General features: G+C 34.0%; 2 protein-coding genes across 9 annotated transcripts; one reads left to right on the top strand and one right to left on the bottom strand.

Annotated features, from left to right (window-relative positions):
- The first annotated feature begins 6 nt into the window (after nucleotides 1-6).
- nrn1lb (neuritin 1-like b) lies at nucleotides 7-8,039 on the top strand. 6 transcript variants are annotated; one of them, XM_087259807.1, is made up of 5 exons: nucleotides 7-71; nucleotides 223-357; nucleotides 2,648-2,826; nucleotides 6,247-6,391; nucleotides 6,472-8,039. In XM_087259807.1, exons 3-5 carry the CDS (start codon nucleotides 2,793-2,795, stop codon nucleotides 6,752-6,754), a joined length of 462 nt encoding a protein of 153 aa, XP_087115933.1. In that variant the 5' UTR covers nucleotides 7-71; nucleotides 223-357; nucleotides 2,648-2,792; the 3' UTR covers nucleotides 6,755-8,039. The 6 variants fall into 6 exon arrangements, with proteins under 6 accessions (XP_087115933.1, XP_087115934.1, XP_087115931.1 ...); XM_087259808.1 differs by lacking the exon at nucleotides 223-357 and having other exon boundaries at nucleotides 16-71; XM_087259805.1 differs by having other exon boundaries at nucleotides 39-357.
- Nucleotides 7,049-12,247, bottom strand: dnaaf1 (dynein axonemal assembly factor 1). 3 transcript variants are annotated; one of them, NM_001319131.1, is made up of 10 exons: nucleotides 12,044-12,247; nucleotides 10,886-10,949; nucleotides 10,691-10,782; nucleotides 10,379-10,600; nucleotides 10,132-10,298; nucleotides 9,919-10,040; nucleotides 9,433-9,599; nucleotides 8,845-9,302; nucleotides 8,673-8,729; nucleotides 7,049-7,439 (listed from the first exon to the last, which is right to left on the bottom strand). In NM_001319131.1, the coding sequence occupies exons 1-10, from the start codon at nucleotides 12,138-12,140 to the stop codon at nucleotides 7,197-7,199; spliced, it is 1,689 nt and encodes a 562-aa protein (NP_001306060.1). In that variant the 5' UTR covers nucleotides 12,141-12,247; the 3' UTR covers nucleotides 7,049-7,196. The 3 variants fall into 3 exon arrangements, with proteins under 3 accessions (NP_001306060.1, XP_087115078.1, XP_087115077.1); XM_087258952.1 differs by lacking the exons at nucleotides 10,379-10,600; nucleotides 10,691-10,782; nucleotides 10,886-10,949; nucleotides 12,044-12,247 and having other exon boundaries at nucleotides 9,433-9,667; nucleotides 9,806-10,040; nucleotides 10,132-10,269; XM_087258951.1 differs by lacking the exons at nucleotides 9,919-10,040; nucleotides 10,132-10,298; nucleotides 10,379-10,600; ... (1 more) ...; nucleotides 10,886-10,949; nucleotides 12,044-12,247 and adding an exon at nucleotides 9,710-9,823 and having other exon boundaries at nucleotides 9,433-9,631.
- Between the last annotated feature and the right edge of the window lie 5 nt (nucleotides 12,248-12,252).

Genomic DNA, 12,252 nt, shown 5'->3' with positions numbered 1-12,252 from the left:
TGCGTCACTTCCGTTGAGTAGCAACGCGTCATACAACTGTAGCTAATATGCGACGTTACTCCCACCTAGTGGTAGGTTTTTCTTAAGGCAACTGAGTTAAATAGATGTCAAAATCTATGACAAAAAATGACAAAAGCTGTCGCAACCATTAATCTACAACTAACGTAGTAAAACTATTTTTATTAACGTTTTCTTTCTTTTTCCGTTTGTTGTATCATTTAGGGGAGAGTGGGGCAGCTGCAAGACTCCATTTAAGTTAGGAATAAGCTAAAGTATACTATACTACAACTTTCAGTTAGACCGTCTGAGAGAAATCAGCCATTTGTGAGCATTCCTTCAGCATACAATTCATTTTAGGTGAAAAAATAAATAAATAAAAAATAAAATAAATGAATGTTCAGAAAATTACTAATGTAATCTGTTTTCGTGAAATATTGTTCATATTGTTCAAATATTGTTCATTGTTCAAATACTTTAAATCACTGTTATCTAAGTTTTAAATAAGTTTATCTATCAAGAGTTAAAGCTATTGTCTCTTCCTAGCATAGATTTCAATTTTAATTTTATCACAGTTTCAAAGTAATTTACTTTGTAAACATGAATTCTTTGATTAATGTATTAATTTCAAAGTTCAAAGAAGTGGTTTTAGTAAAAAAAAAAAAAAAAAAAAGTTCAGTTTCTTAAGACTTGATTGTTGGCCGTGGCTTGTTCTTTTATTACTCTGTATTTACAGTTGATGTCAGAATTATTAGCCTCCCTTTAAATTATTTATTTATTTATTTATTTTTAAAATATTTCCCAAATGATGTTTAGGAAATTTTCACAGTATGTCTGATAATATTTTTTCTTCTGGAGAAAGTCTTATTTGTTTTATTTCAGATAGTATAAAAGCAGTTATTTCTATTATTTTTTATATTCAGTTATATATATTTAAAAAAAAAAACATTTTAAGATCAAAATTATAAGCCCCTTTAAGCTATTTATTTTGTCTACTGAACAAACCATCGTTATACAATAACTTGCCTGATTACCCTAACCTGCCTAATTAACCTAATTAAGCCTTTAAATGTCACTTTAAGCTGTATATACGTGTCTTTAAAAATAGTCAAATATTTTTTACTGTCATCATGCCAAAGATAAAATAAATCAGTTAGAGATTATAATAATTCAATAATTCTTCAGACTTGAACTGTATATGGCAAATTTAACACATTTAACAATTTAATGAATTTAAATTGAGTCTTTTTACCAAAAAAATTGATAAAATTGAACCTGATGTTTTAGAATGTTTTAATATTACATTTTAATAAATGTTGCAACTGTCCCTGTGCGTTGTTGCAACCCTCCCCCCGATCGGGGTCAGTTGCAACGTTTGACTTTGTCTGTTCAAGTTTAAATTCTGCATGTTTTATCATATGTACACATATAATAGCACTGTGGGTGGGTGTCAAATAGATGTAGGTTTAATGTATTTAATTTTGTGTTTCCACAAACTGAAGTCTCAGAGAAACTGAAGGAAATGCAAAAAATGTTGCAACTGTCCCCACTTCCCCCTTCTTACCATTCACTTGTTCCATACAAGTTAAAGTGTATATATATCCTGCTCACCAAGGCTGCATTTATTTAATCATAAATACAGTACAAATTGTAAAACTGTGAAATATTATTGTGCAGTAAAATAACCGTTTAAAAATAATTTATAATTTAATTTAATCATTTATTCCAGTGATTTTAATGATGATTTTTCAGCTTCATTACTCCAGTCTTCAGTCACATGATCCTTCAGAAATCACTCTTATATTAATTATTATTATTAATGGTAATAGTACCAAAAACAATAATGACTGGAGTAATAATTTTATTTGAAACTACATACAATAAGAAAGCAGTTATTTAAAATTGTAATAAGTATATATATTTTTACATTTAATAAATGCCACCTTAATTAACAGATTGATTTTCTTTAAAAAAAAAAAAAAGAAAAGAAAAAACATGAAAAAAAAACTGACCCCAAACGTTTGACCGGTATTGTAAATAATTAAAAGCAAAAAAGAAATTAATATATTTAAGCACTGAATTATTAAAACGTCAATAGAAGGTTTTGAGTATATTGAATAAAATACTGTGAAAAGCAAAATCTATCTCCACTTAAAGGATCTCATCCTACTTAAAGAAAACCATGATACCACCATTACTCCATGTCCAACAACAAACAAATACTAGGAAATAGTGAGCAGAGAAAATGAGGGAGTGAAGCTGATAGTAATGGCTTTATATAAGAGGTTGTAATCCGCCTTTACTCTGCTCTCCCCTTAGATTTACGCAATGACATAATCCAAGGCTGTCAATCAAACCGAGTCCTGTCCACTGTGTGTTTATTAGAAAGTACCATGCTGGAATTAAAATAACAGTCCTACTGGAGTTATTCCATCTGTTTGTATATTGTGTTTGTGTAGTAGAGAAAGTGAGTGTGTGTGTGATAAAAAAGAGAGAGAGACAAAGACCAATAACTCTTAAGCATATAGAAGCATTGTAATATAAGGTACACACTTTGATATAATGAACGCTGCAGCCGGAAATGATCTTTAATCCCACAGTTTTCCCCCCTTTTTAATAATCAGATGTTGCATTCCCCTTCATCCATCAGCCTCAACAGTTGACGACTGGAAGGTGAATGAAGCATCCGAAGAAGCAATGGATGATTCATACTCGACTATTTGTTGAAGTGTTAAAACATTAAGGTGTTCCAGTGTGTGTGATCTTCAGTTCAAAACTCTGGCTGCTCAAACGGAATGCATCTGCTGCTGTTCATTTCAATCTGCCTCAGTGAGTAAACCTCTATTTTTATTTCATTTCTTTTTATTTTCAGGCTTGTTTTTGAGTGTGTATTAATGTGAGGTGTCATAGTTTGTCTCATATATATGACATATATTTGTTTTCAATGTTATTTTACATACTTAAGTATCAAATTACAAATAACTCATTTTAATTAAATCTAAAATCAAGAATGCTACATATGCAAACCTGTGTTTCTGTACGCTCTTTCAATTCTTCTGTCATTTATCAGGGAATAAAAGTGAAGTAGTAGCCACAGTCATGGTATATAGTGTGCTGTACAGTACATATACTATGACATAGCATTCAGAAAGCAAAAAACCTGGCTAAACTACTGAATATACTAGTATTTCTCATTTAAGATAAACATATCAAATGGTTATAGTTGGGAAACGGTAAAATGGAGGAGATTTGTTCTGAACAAGATTAAACATGGTTTTTGCTCTGGGTCTAATCCTCAGATTAATCCATGTGACGTACAGCAACTCACATAGATATACAGACACATATATTAACATACAGAAACAATGGACTTTTGCAATGTAGCTTACACAGTATATCTGAATAATGAATAAGGCAGTATTAAAGATAAATGTAACAGTAAGAAGAATTATTAATGAAAATAAAATATGTTAGATTGACTTCACTTAGAATTCGCTACTAAATTCTCAAATAATTACTAAGAAACAGCAAAAAATTCAATTAAACAAAAAAGTTTTCACCAGACTTGTTCATTACCTCTTCTGTCCATGTATGTCATACTGGTTTATATGCAATATGAGACTTGATTCTAATTGGATGGGTGTACATTCCGAGCTGATATGCAATTATATCAGTGAAATGCACAAATGTGTTTCCAATACTCTTGATCATAAAATAGTTCAAGATCACTTTGCCAAAAGATTTCAGTCATTTCAAAATAGTTTACAGCATACAAGAGTAGAAAAAACGAAATAAACATGTACATTGAGCCTTTCTCCTGTTATTCTCTTTCTCTCTCATGAAAAAATATACACTGATACACAACAAATACACACTCGCACAAACATGGAAGCATACACAGAAATGTGTTGTTAGCACTGCCTGGTCACTTGTCAATCAAATAGTTTGCAAAAAAAAAAGTTATTTAAAGTAAATGTTTTTAAACTATACTATAGTACTTGAATTAATCTGTTGTGGTAAATCTATATTTGATATGGTGATACAACACCTACAGTAATTTGAAACAAATTACTCAATACGCCTAAGTTTTCGACAACTATAGGGCATATTATACTACAATACACCAGTTTATTGCAGTAAAACCTTAAAAGTATACTATAGTATTTATTACAGTTTATAAGTTCAGTATATTAACTACAATATACTGTAGCATTAAATGGAAAAGTTTTGTAAATACTATAATATAATACACTTTACTAAAGTGTTTTAAAAGCACTAGTATTTACTATATCATTTTACACTGTATGCCTACATTTTCTACAACTAAAGAGTATATTTTACCACAACACACCACAGTTTATTGCTGTATGCACTAAAGTATATTCCAGTATTTATTAAAGTTGATCAATTTAGTAGAGCTACAGTAAACGTTAGCATTTGCTAACAAAGTGTTGAAAATCCTATAGTATAATACGCATTACTATAGTAAGGTTTAATACACTATTTCTGTAGTATTTCTTCTTTACCAACTCTTTAGATAAATCAGTTCAGACCCGATATTTAATTTTGCCCTCAAGCTGTACATATTGTGAACGCTGCTTTGTGACATCATAAACCATGGAAATGGATGCTTGTAGCCCAAATGAGCTGTTAGCTGTTGTTCTTGAAAATTTATATTTTTATAACCAAAATACCTCCCTTTAGAGTGAACTTTGAGATCTGAAACTTTGTCGATTTTTTTATGCTGAAACATACACACAACACACTGACTAACATTCAAAAATACAAAATCCTAATAGGGTCCCTTTAAAAATGTAGTTTCCCTATTGGAACAAATACTGTACATAGAAGCACAGACTCTCTTATTTACTCATTGGCACAAACCTCAATTATTATTAGCACTAAAATTATATTTTAGTATTAGAACCAGTGGGCGACAGGCTGGGTCAGTTGGCACTGCAGCTGGAAGGGCATCTGTTGTGTAAAACATTTGCTGGATAAATTGGCGGTTCATTCTGCTGTGGCAACCCCTGATAAATAAAGGGACTAAGCCAAAGGAAAACAAATGAATGAATAAACAAATCAGAACCTGTGGCTTGGAATTAAATCGGTAAGAACCTATACTGCGTACAAGACTATTTTAAGGGTAACAATTGAACAAGGTCTTTAGGTGTGATACCTGTAGTTTAAGTGGAATAACTGATGATGAGCCATTGAACTATTAAAAAATAACGCACAACTGTCACTCCATTCCACATCACTACCTTGGGTGTGCATTGTTTTCTAATAATTCAATGGCCCATCATCAATTGTTACTTTAATCATGACTTCATTAATGTCATGTGCTTATAATAGTTGTGATAGAGAGTGAAGTTCCTGAGATAAATTTTCAATTTTATATCGTCAAAATCTGTTACCGTGAGTAACAAGGCAGACATGACATTAAAACTGACAGAACTGAGCGACAGAATTGAGCAAACAGTTTTTTAAGGTAACCTATTGTGCAAAAATTACTTTTATAGGGGGTTTAAACACAGTTGTGTGGCAACTGTCTGTGAATATAACCAGCTGCTAATGGTAAAAATAGATTAACTTTATTTTTTATTATCACACTTCATAAGAACAGTCAACAACAACAAAAAAAGTCTCCCTTTGTACATGTCATAAGAGAGTAAGTGGAGCAGTGGGTAGCACGAGCGCCTCACAGCAAGAAGGTCGCTGGTTTAACCACCAGCTAGGTCAGTTGGCATTTTTGTGCGGAGTTAGCATGTTCTCCCCATGTTCATGTGGGTTTCCTTCAGGTGCTCTGGTTGCAGTATAGGTGAATTAAATAAACTAAATTGGCGGTAGTGATGTGTGTGCTTGGGTGTGTATGGGTATGGTCTAGTGTTGAGTTGCAGGCTGGAAGGGCATCAGCAGCATAAAACATATGCTGTGTAAGTTGGCGGTTCATTCCGCTGTGGCGACCCCAGATTAATAAAGGGACTAATCCGAAAAGAAAATGAATGAATGAATGCCGGCATTTGTAGCTTTGCCCTATTTGAGAGTGCTGGGAACACAATCTCATTTGAATTTAAAGAGAAAGTCATCAATATGGCCCAATTAGGATCAAAAAGGGGCAGTTTACATCTATTTTACACTAATTTTAAATTTTAAACATTGTTATCATCTTCACTTGTGCTCCATTCTGTTAAATAATTAAATAACGCACACCAAAGTCCTATCAGAGGTGTTTTGATGTTTCCCCAGGTCTCTGTTGGTGTGTGCTGAGTGCAGCAGTGACACCTCCATGTAGTGCTGTGTACAGGGGCTTCGCTGAGTGTCTGCTCACTCTGGGTGACAGTGTGAGCTCCAAGACGGATGAAAACCCACAGGACATCAACTCCATTTGCAAGTGAGACACATGAAAAACACGTCTTTATTGAATACAGATTCATCTCATTATCTTATTACATTGCACTTTCATATCCACAGGTCATGGGACGCCTTCCAGGTGTGTGTTAGTGGAGTGTTGTCAGGTTGTCGTGGCGATGCAGCAGAAATCTGGGAGTCTTTGAGGGCAGAGTCCCGGAAAACCGCATTTGCAGGGAACCTCTATGATATATGTGCCAGTCGTACTGAAGCTGTGTCTGCAACCACACCCCTGGTTCCCAACACTGATCAAACCAATCAGGAAACCCTCAAAGCACTCGCTCATTCTGTCAGCAAAGACCTGCTCCTGATATGCTGCTCTCTTCTCCTACTGTTTCGGATCTAACTGATCCACACAAATCCGAACTGACGGCAATGTCGGGTCTACAGGCACACATCTGCATAGACTCTTTTTCTTTGAATATGTTCTTTAATTTAGTGTGTGAGTTTACATGAAAGAGATGTGGTGAGACTAATTATGTGTTTGCTTATTTGAAAACTATTTTTTTTCTATAAAAAACAGTAATGAAAAACGTTGTACACTTTTAAATATTTGTAGATTGTGTAAAAAGATCAGGTAAAACTGTATACATGGTATTTCAAATGTACAATATCTGCAATAAAATTCAAAGCAAAGTAATTTATTTTAACATTTTATTAAAATGATTAAAATAATTTTAATCAAATTATCTATATGGTAGACGTCCCATTTGTTTTAAATTTAATGTTTGTGCTGAAAGGCCATCAGACGCAATATAGTTTAATCCATTCCGTTCAATCATAAAGACTCAGTCCAGTTCCTCAATCAGAACAGTCTTTCTTTTTTCTGCTGCCTTTGGGACGTCATCTCCTGCCTCTGCCAGACTGATGCCAGACTGTTTGACTGAGTTTCTTGTAGTGGAGACACTGATAAGCTGCTGAGATTGGTCAAGGGCCACAGCGTCTGAATGAGGCCAGGGATACAAACTCCTAACAGCTTCTGACTCTGTGTCAATGCTGGAGATCACCTCAATCTTTGGACGCATCCCACTCTAAAAAATGTAGCATTTAAAAGTAGGAAATTTGCTGAATAATATGGTCACAATTTTTTATCACAACTGTGAAGATGACTTGCTTTCTCACCAAGTGATGTTTTAGTATCATTGAGATACTGTTCTAGTTTTAATCTATATATGACATTTTTATTCATTTGAATATTCAAATCAAACAACTTTAGATTAAGTTAAAGGGGCCGTGTGTAAAATTCCCAGGTGTTTACGGCTTGTAACAAGACATTCTCTGATCTACCTGGTTGTCAATGAAAGCTTGATTTTCTTATATGCAGGACTTTGTATGCTATTGCTAGAAATTAAACAAAGTTACATTTGACTTCATGTGAAGTACTTTTTAATTGATCTATCGTTTTAATAACCTCATCTGTTGAAATGATGCCGGTGAATTGCAAAGCTTGTGCAAACATTTCCACATCACTACGTTCATTTGTTTTAATTTTTACAGATTCTCTCTCACCACTATGTTTTTTTTCGATGTTGTGTTTAGTACAGCTCTCAGCAAAATGGACGATGTTTGAATGTTTGTTAACAGTATATTACTGTACATTATTGAAGATTTTTTTAATTAAAGAATGAAACAGAACTTCATGACTACATCAGGGCCTTAAATAATATTCTGTCTCATGTACAATGGGGTATATGCAGAGGTAGGGACTTTTAATTTTAGCAAAGCAGCTCAAGTGCTTCTGGTGACCTGGCATGCCTTATAAAATCGCCACATTTAAGATCTGGTTTCTTTAAAATCAGTTATCTTTGTTGCCTGATTGAGATACAATTATAAAATGGGTCTGAGACCAAACAAAATGTACTGAATTTAGTTACACTGTTCTGTGGCATCTCTTTAAATGATGGAAATTAATTTTACCACATTATTATTAACGCTCCTGCTGCCCCTGAAGGGGCTTGTGTTTAAATGGCTTTTCATATTTTTATCATTGTTACGCAAACTAACAACTAAATAAAAGCTTAAGTCTATTTAACGGATTATATTAATTTACATAATCGATGCTGTAAAAGGAACCATGTAACAATTTTAAATAGTCACATTAACCATTCAACAAAAGTTTATCGGTGGTTAAAAAAAAAAAAAAAAACTTGGCATGAATATAGCTTATTATGTGCGAAAAAAATGACACTGCAGTTCACAAAATGGCCATTAGTGTCGCTAATAACAAGGGTTTCTGAGATATACAAAAAAGCACATGTTCTTACCTGTGATGTTATTGGTAGTATGTGGCTATTTTCTTCATCCTCAAGATCTGGAAGATCCTAGGGAGAATCCAAAAATGTTATTTGTAGCGAAATACTATAAGAATTATAAGAAATGAAAATTTATTCTAAAAACAAATGAGTTATAATGAGTTACAACGGTGTAAGGACTCACATCAATTGTTAATACAGGTTCATCTGAAAGGTTGATAGACTCTATTTCGTCTTCAGAGATCAGTTCAGTGACAAGAGCACCGGGACCTGAGACTGAGATTAAAACTCTCTGATCAGACGGTGATTGTTTTGTGTAGATGCTCAAAATTTGATTCTTCTCCTCTTTAGGCTTCAGTCCCCATGTTGCTGATTGGCGAATCTGTTCCTCGTCAAATGATGAATGAACACTTTCATTCGGTTGTGGTTGTGACTGGTCTGAATCATTTTGTGTTTTTTGAATAATCTGATCTTCATCAGATGCAGAGTTGAAATTGTGGTCCATCTCTGATGGCGATGGAGATGCATCAGTTTGTTCTTGTGTTGTTTCACTATCTGAGTCACTCTCTGCAGGTTCAATATCTGATATTTCATCATGTGGGCTCTGGTCCTCAGCAACTGGACTTGGAAACTCTAGAATTCCTGGGGGTAAATCGTAAAAAAAAGTTTAATGATATTGTATGGTAAAACCAAAGTAAGAGAATGTGAGTGCTTGTTTACTCTTTGAATTGGCATGAACAGTAATGTATAAGTAAAGCGAATGTGTGTTTGCCTTTCTCTGAAAGCTCTCGGTCCTGCCGCCGTTTCAGAGCAGTCTCTCGAATGGCAGTCATTGCATCCAAACTTTCCTGGATCTTCCTTCTCTCTCTTGTTTGCCACATTTCCCTTTCTTTTTGCTCACCTTCCAAACCACCAGCTGCCCAGGCCTCGGCACATGCTCTGTGAAATAATAAAATATAAAGCAACACCCTCTATAATCAGGGTTGCACAAAGTCTGTCATAGAGGGCTGGTGTCCTGTAGAGTTTAGCTCCAACTTTCTTTAACACACCTGCCTGGAAGTTTCTAGTACACCTAGACAAAGCTTGAATAGCTGGTTCAGGTGTGTCTAATTGGGGTTGGAGCTAGGACACCAGCCCTCCAGGACTGAGTTAGGGGACCCCTGCTTTAGAGTAACGGGTTACATATAAGCTTTGTGGAGAAAACTGCAGATAAAAATCTGACAATGCTAATTTTTAAACAGTAAACACTGCTGCTAACCTATCTTTTGGAAAAACAGGCCGATCATCTAGATAGGTCAGCTGCTTCAGACGCACAATCAGAGTCTTCCTGTAGTTTGGGATTTTTTTGATGACTTCATTGCCCATTAGATTTAACACCCGCTGGAAAGATCAAGCAAACATATATTAACTAGCAAATTAATCAAAATTTACAAGAAAGCATAAATGAGGAAAGAAATGCACTGTAATTTACCAAGTCAGGCATTTTCTCTAGAATATTAACTAGCGCTGGATCACTGATGCGGTTGTGGGACAGATCAAGGACACTGATGGATGGACAGTGTGAAAGCTCCTCCATGTCACAAACATTCTCCAGTGTGTTATGAGAGATCTGTAGAGTGGACAAGTCGCTCAAACTAGCTGAAAAACAAAACCTTAATGTGTAAATAAATGAGAATGAAAGACTGGGGCCAAAGTTTGACAATGAGTTAAGTACTTACAAATGTTCTCAATGACCTTGATATAATTGTTTGAGACATTAAGCGTGCAAAGCTTGCTGAGTGGTTCCAGGTTTTCCAGAGTGTGAATGAGATTCTGATGGAGGAACAGACAGCGAAGCTCTGTCTGATTCTCCAGATTTTCAATCTTTCGAATACCATTACACTCGAGCCATAGGCAGCGCAGGCCAGTATATTCTTCCAAACCCTCTATACAAGAAAAACCTACAATGGAGAATTAACAGTTTCATTAAAAAAGTTGAAAAGAAAGATGAAGATGCAAAATTAGTCTCTTTTGTTTAAGCAATTTCAAACCTTTAAAGTGAAGATAAAGTGTGTCATTCAGCCTTGGTGTCAGGTACAGTTTGTTTTTCTTGCAGTGCTCCCTTAAGAAGTCTTTGGTAATTCTGAAGAGGATACAGGAAACATAAATCAGTATTTTTTATTCTCAAGCAACTGAATCTGAGCAAATGTCATTTGGATACTATTAAAAAAACTGCACTTCATCACCTGGGGCCTGAAGGCTTTATGTCACTCTCTGACACTTCAGCAGCTGCACTCTGAGAATCCAGATCTTTCAAAGGAAAAATATTTCTCCATTAGGCATTTTACATGAAAAGCTATAAAATAAGACTACATTTTTCTTTCCTTTTTGTCAAATAATGGGTAAAAGGAGTACATATATTTATCTGCAGTACTCTTTTTCTCTTGTATATTTTCCTGTGGAAAAAAATCATATCCTTCAGCTTTGGCTACGCACTTTCAAATAGCACTGTAAATAATGCAAGTTTTTAAATATGTGAACAGATACACCTCTCTATCAGTTAAACAATGTATGACACAGGAAAAAACATATTTCAAACCTTTAAGAATATTTAATCGTGTACTTTGTTTATGTCCTTATTTTAAATTAGAATATTAAAATTATTAATATTTGGTAAACCAATTTCCTTTGACCTAAAGTAAAAATACAATATAATATCTTATATCAATATAATATCTTATAAATATCTTATAAACCTCATAAACCTTAGTCATAAAAATACATTACCTAAAATAAGTAGTCTAACAAATCTATCCTAACAGATCCAACACGTGTATTTTCATTTAAGTTTAATTTAATTTATTAAACAATAACCCGTTTAATTTTCAATTTATGTACGACAATAGCTTGCTAAAGGTAATATTTCTGACAAGAAAACATGAGATAACATATGATGAGTTCAATGCAAAAACTTCTAAATGCCATCTAAAATTTTCCTCAAAAATTAGCAATTTTGTCAGGCTCCTGTTTGTAGGTTCAGTAATATCACTTTTATGGCAAAGTATTAGTTATTTTTTATGGTCTTTAAAGTGAAATAAATGAAAAAAATAAAGGATGAACTGAAAAAAAGGTTCATTTTCGATGGAAATTTCAGATGGCACTCTGGAACTCTTCTTCTATGCTTAAAAGTTGCTATTGTTTACTTTGTAATGCTAATATCTAACGTTAACTTAATAACGTTAGTCAGAGTAGCAAATAAGACCAATACAGAACAGTGGAAATTAACGATAATATTCCACTATATTTCGAACTGAATAATGCAGCAATGGATACGTTTATGTTGGTAACGTTAAGTCTGTATTGATTAATGTTATTTTAAAGATGAATGTAGACACTAAAGTTACCTGCTAAAGACGCAACACCTTTACTAGTGTCTTCAGCCTCAGTTCTTGTTCCTTCTCCCGCGTTCATCGATGTGGATACGATCATTTTTGTCTTCATTTCGCAGTGATATTAAAATACAACATTAATTAGAACTGAAGAAACTCACGAATGTGTCCCGCAATCAACTGTAGCTTACGAGTTTGCCTGAAGTTTGCTTAGTTTCCATAGG

Source organism: Danio rerio, chromosome 7 (genome assembly GCF_052040795.2).
Source record: "Danio rerio strain M-AB ecotype USA chromosome 7, GRCz13ab, whole genome shotgun sequence".
Taxonomy (NCBI): Eukaryota; Metazoa; Chordata; class Actinopteri; order Cypriniformes; family Danionidae; genus Danio; species Danio rerio.
The sequence above is the reverse complement of the archived record's forward strand: the minus strand, read 5'-3'. Positions and strand labels throughout refer to the sequence as shown.